Raw genomic sequence first — 8,537 nt, forward strand, 5'->3', positions numbered from 1 at the left:
CTTAATTCAACGCACTGTCATTCAAATGTGAATTAATTCATTTTAAATGATCAGAGACAATGTCATTTCCTGTTATATAAGAATATTTACAAATGTGCACACCGCAGCCCTTAGTGTGTGGATAACAGACCTGCACCATGGTCGTACATCCATGGCTCTCACCAACGAAAAAGTCGTTGTTTCCTGTGCGACATCGCCGTCACATCCGCTTTACAGATGCCCGAGTGAACGTTGGAGAGCAATGGCGGCGTGCCGGGGGTCTTCGTCGAAGTGGTTTTTCACCCGGGAGCAGCTCGAAACCACGCCGTCCCGCCGATGTGGAGTAGAACCAGATCGGGAGCTCTCCTACAGACAGCAAGCGGCGAATCTGATCCAAGATATGGGCCAGAGACTCAATGTGTATCCTTTTGTAAACAAACTTATCCCTCGACCAGGCTGGAAGCAGACATGGCGCTAACGGTTGGAGCGGGCCCATTACGTTACTCATTTTGAAGAGACCGCTGAGATTAGGGAACAAGTTTCGAGGTTTTTTCGACTTGTATGTTTTGTTTTTGCGTTGGTTAAAATCTTGTTTTACTAAGAAATCTTCATGCGAAATCTCGATGTTGTGATTGTACGTTTAGCTCTACGCTAATGTAGCACGTTAACTAGCTAGCTGAGGGTTGACGTCTGATAGGCCGTTAGGCTAGTTTGCAGCTGCTGCTAATCACTTGCCCACAAAAATCTGACGGTTCTTGCGTCTTCCACGCGGTATAGCTTGGTTTAACAAATAACTGCGTCCTTCAATAGTCCAGTAAGCTGACGTATGAAGGTTTTATGTGTCATTTCCTTGTGATATTGATTTTGCACTAGTATAATTAGCATAAAGCTAAGTCACCTGCTACACAGTATCGTGGACTCAGCTGTTAACTTTTCTTTACCCGGTTAAAATAAAATAATACTTAAAATTTAGCGCTAATAAGTCGCCCAGTAGTGTGTCTTGGCTTGACAGAATAGCGTATAGCTGTATTGTTCATAGATTAAGTTAATTATTTCCCAGAATTGTCCTTGACCCCCACTTCCAGCTCTCAATTAACAATAAATACAGCCATTGTTTACATGCATAGATTTTATATGCACCATTCCTTCACCAAATTCCATAGAAATGTAAGTATTATGTTTCTTAATACTACTCTTTACCTGTAACTTATTACACGTTAGATAGACTGTGACATCATTTAGGTAGTTTGGGTTTGGATTTAAATGTCTTGATGCTTTTATACAGATAATATCTCCAACCACCTTATTCTTGGCTGCAAAAGTGGAAGAGCAACCTCGGAAACTCGAACATGTGATCAAAGTTGCACATGCTTGCCTAAATCCCCAAGAACCACCTCTAGACACAAAAAGTAATGTAAGTTCGGGAAGCTCTGCATGTTGAATGGTTTAATGTTTTTTTCCCCCTCCACATCTGTCTTTCGAGTTCTCTCAGTGGTCATGGTTTCCCTGTGTACAGTATAACTGGCTGTGCTGCATTCCTTCGCCCTGTACAAAGGGTCTTATTTTTACACATCTGGCCTGCTGTTGGTGTGCAACAAACACCTGCATCTTACCAAGATTAACATTAATAGTAAAATGAGCCTCTCTGTTTGGAGTTTTGGCCATTTGAAATCAGTTGTTAGAGGGATAGATTAATAGACTCATTACAATTGTGTTGTAATGACTGTCTATCAAACTTCAGGCATACCTCCAGCAAGCTCAAGAGCTGGTGATACTTGAATCCATAGTGCTGCAGACCCTGGGTAAGTAGTGGTGACTGGAGTGGATGACTTGAGCGAGAGAGAGCACTTTTGTTTTTCATAATCATTATCATTGGCTTACATTATCAATAAGGGAGTAGTGCTATTGATCACTGATTTTATTCATCACAGCCTGTTAAGTGAAATGTTTTATCAGCTACTGTATGGGTATCATGTCAAATATGTATTTTCAATAAATCGTGTAAAGGTGACATGTCATTCTTGTCAATGCTGACATTAGTCGCAAACTCTGCTATTGATAAGGCTTTAGGGAATTTTTACGGTCATTTTTGACTAATTATATCATAATTTCGCTGCTTTGCAACATTTTATTTTACAGCTACAATGATTCTTGCTCACGTGTTGACTACATTTGAAACTGAGAGATGTCATTCAAAGTGAAAGTGGTCGGAGATGAGTTGACTGTACTTAATCTGGAATATTTTGTAACACACTTGAATGAATTGGCCATCAATCTCCACTATTCACATGTCTGTATGAATCAATATCCTTTAAAACAAGCGCTACATTTCTTTGTTGAATCTTAAAATGACATGTCACCTCCCAACTGTGTTTGTGTTAAACTCACCTGTCATGTATTTTGTTCCAGGCTTTGAAATTACTATTGATCACCCACACACTGATGTGGTGAAATGTTCCCAGCTAGTGCGAGGTAGAGGCTTCCTTCTTTGCTCTTTGTGCCCTCTGGTCTTGTTTTTCCCACCTCCAGATATGGGTGGGGAGGGGGGTGAAAAACCTTGCTGATTTAATGGTTACATAACCACACGCCTTGTTCTTTTTTTCTTTTGATGACCTTTTGAGTTCGTTATATGACACAGCACATAAACCGCAACATTGACTGGTGCTTGTTGGGCCAAGTCGAAGACTGGATTTTAATAATTAGTTATAGGGGTTTGCCAATTCATTCCCCCTATGAGATTAGCAGTAACTGGAAAAGAATAAGTAGCAATAGTTTATTCTTTACATATTGTAGATATACATGCAAAATCACATGTAGATCGATCAAACTAGTGCCTTGAACTCAGTTCCACTGTTCAAGAAAGCAACTTGTCTTTAAATTTGCTTGGAGTGATTAATTTGCTACTGCAACTGTATTTTTGTAAAATGAGAACATAATTTCATCATGATGCAATAACACTGAAAGCAATTTATTAATAATATTGGATTAGATTGGATCTCCTAACTTTCCCTCCAGATTTAATTTAGAAAAATCATCTAGCATACTGAAAATTTCCAAAATGTGGCAACAGTTGGTGCCAATTGTTATTTTCAGTCTTGGTCTTGGCTTAATCAGTGCAATGAAAATGATCTTAAAACAAGGCAAACATTCAGTTCTGTCCTAATGATAACAAAATGCTTTGCCTTGCATAAATGGTAATCATTCTTCCCTTCCCTCTCTTTCTCTTCTTCTGTTTGTCTCTTACAGCAAGCAAGGATCTGGCACAGACTTCCTATTTCATGGCTACCAACAGGTTGTTATCCTGCCCCTCCTTTGTTGCACTTTGACTGCACACCATAGCTTCCAGTAATGCAGGGTACCCTTTCAGTGTCCAACGGGCCCTACTTGCGCTGGTGGTTGTTGGGACGCTTGCCTCCTCCCCCTCAGCTCCCCTCCCTTGTTCAAAGGAAGTGGGACAGGCTTGTAGCGTTACCGGCCCCAGTCGCAGTGCGGTGTATTGTACAAGGGACCATGTGTTGGCACAGATGGGTTGAATGCAAGATGTGAAGTGTAGTGGTGCGCTTGAAACCCACATGTTTGTTCGGTTGCGAAAAAGTGCATAATTCTAAAAGAGAAAGACACTTTGGTAGCCTGAATAGCAGCTAAAGATTTCACAGATGTAAACATTTCTCGTAGAGGTCCTTCCGGTAAGTACCGCAAATTCATTTTTAAAATTTTCTTTTTCACATCCATTTGTTCAAAATGCATTATCTCCTCAGATATTCTAAACTTTTTCAATATTTGCTTGTCTTTTTTTTCTTGCTCTATCACATTCTTATCTACATGTAGCTTATGTAAAATATGTGTCAAGAAAAACCTAATCGTGACCCATTAAGGACCTGTAAAAATCTAATGCGTATAACATATAGTATTTCTCGTATATATCAAAATGCATTTGGTGAATATGAATTGAGTCAGGACAAAATGTCTTTCTTGACACGTCTTTTAGTAGAAAAACTGGGTCCTTAAAGGGTTTGTTCAAAGTAGGCAGTGGTGGAAATGGTATGGTATTAATGGAGTTAACTTTGTTTTCAACTACTCCAAATCAGTAGACAATGTCTGGATGCTGTGAATGGTGTTAGAGGTTTTGGCGCTTATTAAGAGTGAAACCTGTAACCTACTGATTGTTGTTAGAATCTCTCAATATTCTTACAAATTGATTGATTTTAATTTAGTTTTGAAGACTCACATGCTTAATGTTTGAAATTATTTTCAATGTATAAATTAATGGGAGAGAGGTGTTTTGAGAGGAGTTATCAAACAGATGTCAGCTGTGACTGATAGCTTTGTTTAAGGCCACTGTAATCTGGCAGACCAGACTCCAGACATTGTACTTGTCTCACTGCACAAGGTTACCATCCAGCTTTGACCAAAATACAGCATTGTGAAGTTAAGGCTGTTCATACTGTTGAATCTAGCTATAACATGGATTAACTTTTCCTCGAGAATCTTTTGTTCATCATGGCTGCAATATCATATTCATGGCTTAAGTGTCTGAAATAATTGCGGAGAACCAACTTTCAACTTAAAAAAACAGCGTCAGTGCTGAAGTTGATTAACTGATTTATCTGGTTCACCAAAAGTGAACTTGATAACAAAGAACCAAAACCTTGGGGAGTTTAAAAATGTTTAGTCGCAGCTTGTGTCTATATTTTAGTTTTCAATACTTGGATGGTAGCCACTTGTCTATTTCTATTTGTTATTTTGACTGTGATATGAATATGTTGTACTGTCTGATTATGATCTATACTTGCATTACACTCTTCAATTCCATTGTTGTAGAAGAGTAGGGTTGAGTTATAGGTCAGTAAGCTAAGATATTTAATTTAGAAAGGCTTATTCTGGCAGTATTGAGAGCATAGACTTTAGTGTATGCCTAACACTGGCAGCACTGCTTCTACATTATATTTGTTAATTTGGAGGACCCACTAGATGTATCCCTTTTTAACACAGTTCAAAGAAAGAGAGACCCTACAGAGAGGGCTGTAGGAGCAGCCACCTGTCAGTTCATTGTACAGTTATGCATCTGTCACATGGGTGGCCTCAGGGTTGTGTGTTTCACAATGGGCAGACTACACTTAGCTACTAGACATGGCCCCCCACTCACTTCCCTCACTTTTGTTTTGATGTCCCAACATTTAAACCAGCTGAGTTCCTTTAAAACATAAATCATTGTCTCATGACACTTTTAACTTCTTGCTTTTAAGCACTGGGAATTGTGTCCTTTTACATTACATGGGTTGAAAAGTTGATGTTACCTGTGTTGTTGCCAGTTTGAAGTGAGAAGCTGTTACATTATCAGATCAAGTTTAATGTATCAACACAATCAAATTATGGCCTGTCTTTTGCAACCAATGCCACCAGTAAATTAAAGTTGTCTGCTCCCTCTTGTGTTTTTTTCTTTTTTCTCCACATGTTGGACCAATCCTGACCTCACCTGGCCTGAACTGACTCACTCCCATACCTACACCTTCACATATGTGAAATATCCACTGTCTTGCACACACTGCACACACTCATCACTTGCGCATACCCTCACACATTATACAGTCTACACCTCACTACCTTCTGCCTCCAGTACAAGCCCACGGTGATCGCCTGTGTGTGCATCCACCTGGCATGTAAGTGGTCCAACTGGGAGATCCCGGTTTCCACTGATGGGAAACACTGGTGGGAGTACGTGGACAGCTCTGTCACTCTCGAGCTGCTTGATGGTGAGATGCAATACATGTGTTTTTGTTTGCCATAATTTATGAAAGTGAATTAATGTCACTTACAGCAATGTATTATATCTTGCTATATTTAGTATAGTAAGGTTTTCTGCAGCATGTGGTGGTGTTTTGTAAGCATTTACCCAAAGTTCATATAATATAGATATTTTAAAAGTGTCTGAATAAGACAGTTTAGTTGTCTAAGTTAGGCATCAAACAACATTCATGTCTTGTACTTGCAGAGTTGACCCATGAGTTTCTGCAGATTCTGGAGAAGACGCCCAGCCGGTTAAAGAGGATACGCAACTGGAGGGTAGGACATACTACTGTACACTTGCATGGTCTTTAAAAATCAGGGAAAAGCTTACATGCCAAAATGGCTGCCCAGCGTGTTACCGCTCAGCCCCGTTTGGCAAAGAACTGATTGGCAATTTAAAATTTGAACTAGCAAAGGATTAGGAGTTACAAGAGAAATCCCACTACATTGAGTATTTGTACTACTGCTGACTAAACCGTCTAACAAATCTCTGTATCCCACCTAGGCGACACAAGCTGCCAAAAAGCCCAAGACTGAGAGCACCCAGTTGATGGATAACTCCTTTCCTGGGCCGTCCATGCTCCAAGACCAAGGTGATGCGTCGCTTGCTGGAGTCTCCTCCAACCCAAGCTTTTCCAAAGCAGGCAACACCTTCACCATGTCCATGCCTGGCCAGTCTGGAGGTGCACCCCTGACTCTGGACACCATGGCTGGTACATACAATCCTGCTAGCCACAGTGAGTGGCCCCAGGGCAAACAGAACCAAGCAGGGTACCCTTCCACCTGTTTAAAACAGGAACCCCTCAGCATCCCTCTCCAAGAGCAGACACTGTCCTTGCAGACCTCCACATCCTCTTTGCTTCAGCATCCACCGATATACAGGACAGAGAAAACAATAGACTTTAACCCTGTCAAACAGGAACAAAAAGGAGCTGGTGGGGGTGGAGTGGGCAAGCATCAGCCACCACCTCAGCCTGCATACCCTCCACCAGCTCAGCCTCCTCCACCACCACAACCTTCTCCAGCTCAGAAGCTGTCTCTGGACAAATACAGAGAGAAACATGCTGCAGAGCTGGCTGTCTCTGGACAGAAACGCCGGCAGGAACAGCATGGAGGTGTAATGGATTGCGAAATGTCGTCTTCCTCCTCTTCTACCTATGCACCATCATCTATGAGCCAAGTAGACCATAGAAAACATTCACAGCCCCACCAAACGTCCCATGGTGGAGGTGGTGGCATCACCGCCTCCCCAATGAAAATTAAAGTCCCTTCCTCCTCAACTTCAGGGCAAGACAGACGTCATCACAGTGACAAACGGGACAAAAGCTCGCTGAAACTCCGCCTGGCTGTTCCTGTGTCTGGCGGCAGCTCCCAGTTGGATAAAAGTGGGCAACCCAGCAAAGACGAGCTTAAGATGAAGATAAAAGTTTCATCATCAGAGTGCCACAGCTCATCAGATGAAGGCATGGCGACCACCAACAACAAGAGTAAACATTCCAGCCCGATGGTGAACAAAGAGAAACATCGCGGAGCGGAGCACAACCTCCATCGCCATCACAAGCACAGTCACCCTCACACACACAGCGGCAATGGGCGAGGAGGTCCCGAGGGCCCAGGTGGCGGGGGAGGCCTGCTACGTGGTCCCCCGGGGCTGGTCAGCATGGAAGGGATGACGCTTGCTCCTCCCGGATCCACCTCTTTCTCTTCATCCACATCACGCAAGAGGGCGTACCCAGAGGTCAGCCACAACCACCACCCTCCTTCCTCATCCTCCACTTCTTGCTCCAAAGTGAGCAAAATCTCCAAGGGTGGCACTGGTGCTGCAGGTACTTCATCTTTTTCTTCCCCCTTTTCTCCCCTTTGCTCCTCTCCTGTACTGCAGTGTGTCTCATCTGGCTTGCAGCTCTTTGGCTAACCTCCTTCCCTCCCTCCCTCCCTCCCTCCCCCTCCTCTTCCTTATTCTTGTTTCTCCTCCTCCCTCCTGTCACACCCAGGTGGGCTGCGGACCTCTCAGCAGTACCCTCCTAGTGAATCGCCACACGAAGTGGGAGAGCAGAGACACTGAGTCCACCACTCTGCAGCTATGGCCACCACATGGAAATGGCATCAAACAACCCACAGTTGAGACTTTGAAGACTATGCTCACCTCCTTGTCAAGTGCCCTAGAAAAATAACTCTTTATGTGATGATAAACCCTTTACTGAAAGGCAGAAAAAATTATCTCCAAAAACATGAAAAGTATTGTTGGACTTCTCAGTTTCTGAGAGACTAGACAGATGAAAAATTATGCTTCCTCACTGTCACATCTCTGGGCTGTGATGCTCGGTCCTGTTTTTCTGTTAGTGTTGAATTGCTGCTTGGTTCTCCTTCCTCCTCAAATGGGTCTGGGAATGTGCAAAGGTTGGGCGGGTGTGATTGTCGTGGGGAGGGTTTGAGTGTGTTTCCATCGGGAGGGAAGTCCTTCCCTACATCTAAGATCCCCATATGGAGAAACAAAAGTATTACAAGTACTATAAATAATTTAATTGAATCACATTTCTGCAGTTGTATGGAGGAAGCCAGTGGCCAGCTGGAGATGAGTTCAAGTTATGTTTGCTGGCATTCCATTTAGTACTGTTGATGGATGCAATTTTTTTAGGTGTAAAGTTTCATCTCCTCAATTACTTTTCTTGTCTTGATTTCTTTTTATACTTAAGTACTGTGCGTATGATTTGCATGTTTCAATCATCAAAGGGATTTAAAAGGAGAGCACTTACTTACTGTTTACAGGA

General features: G+C 42.4%; 1 protein-coding gene across 3 annotated transcripts; it reads left to right on the forward strand.

Annotated features, from left to right (window-relative positions):
• Positions 1 to 202: 202 nt before the first annotated feature.
• ccnt2a (cyclin T2a) lies at positions 203 to 8,429 on the forward strand. Of its 3 annotated transcripts, XM_056388660.1 has the most exons (10): positions 206 to 399; positions 1,065 to 1,146; positions 1,265 to 1,393; positions 1,721 to 1,781; positions 2,389 to 2,451; positions 3,226 to 3,271; positions 5,569 to 5,732; positions 5,972 to 6,042; positions 6,272 to 7,592; positions 7,761 to 8,429. In XM_056388660.1, exons 1-10 carry the CDS (start codon positions 242 to 244, stop codon positions 7,829 to 7,831), a joined length of 2,166 nt encoding a protein of 721 aa, XP_056244635.1. In that variant the 5' UTR covers positions 206 to 241; the 3' UTR covers positions 7,832 to 8,429. The 3 variants fall into 3 exon arrangements, 2 of the variants coding, with proteins under 2 accessions (XP_056244634.1, XP_056244635.1); XM_056388659.1 differs by lacking the exon at positions 7,761 to 8,429 and having other exon boundaries at positions 205 to 399; positions 6,272 to 7,732; XR_008828977.1 differs by lacking the exons at positions 5,972 to 6,042; positions 6,272 to 7,592; positions 7,761 to 8,429 and having other exon boundaries at positions 203 to 399; positions 3,226 to 3,665; positions 5,569 to 5,708.
• The last annotated feature ends 108 nt before the right edge of the window (positions 8,430 to 8,537 follow it).

Source organism: Seriola aureovittata, chromosome 11 (genome assembly GCF_021018895.1).
Source record: "Seriola aureovittata isolate HTS-2021-v1 ecotype China chromosome 11, ASM2101889v1, whole genome shotgun sequence".
In the NCBI taxonomy this organism is placed as follows: domain Eukaryota; kingdom Metazoa; phylum Chordata; class Actinopteri; order Carangiformes; family Carangidae; genus Seriola; species Seriola aureovittata.

What these genes read in the sequence shown, in the direction of transcription:
- ccnt2a (XM_056388659.1), top strand. Translation starts at nt 242, where the DNA reads ATGGCGGCGTGCCGGGGGTCTTCGTCGAAGTGGTTTTTCACCCGGGAG. An exon ending in CATAGTGCTGCAGACCCTGG is followed by an intron (nt 1,782 to 2,388) that starts GTAAGTAGTGGT and finishes ATTTTGTTCCAG; the next exon opens with GCTTTGAAATTACTATTGAT. An exon ending in AGAGGATACGCAACTGGAGG is followed by an intron (nt 6,043 to 6,271) that starts GTAGGACATACT and finishes TATCCCACCTAG; the next exon opens with GCGACACAAGCTGCCAAAAA.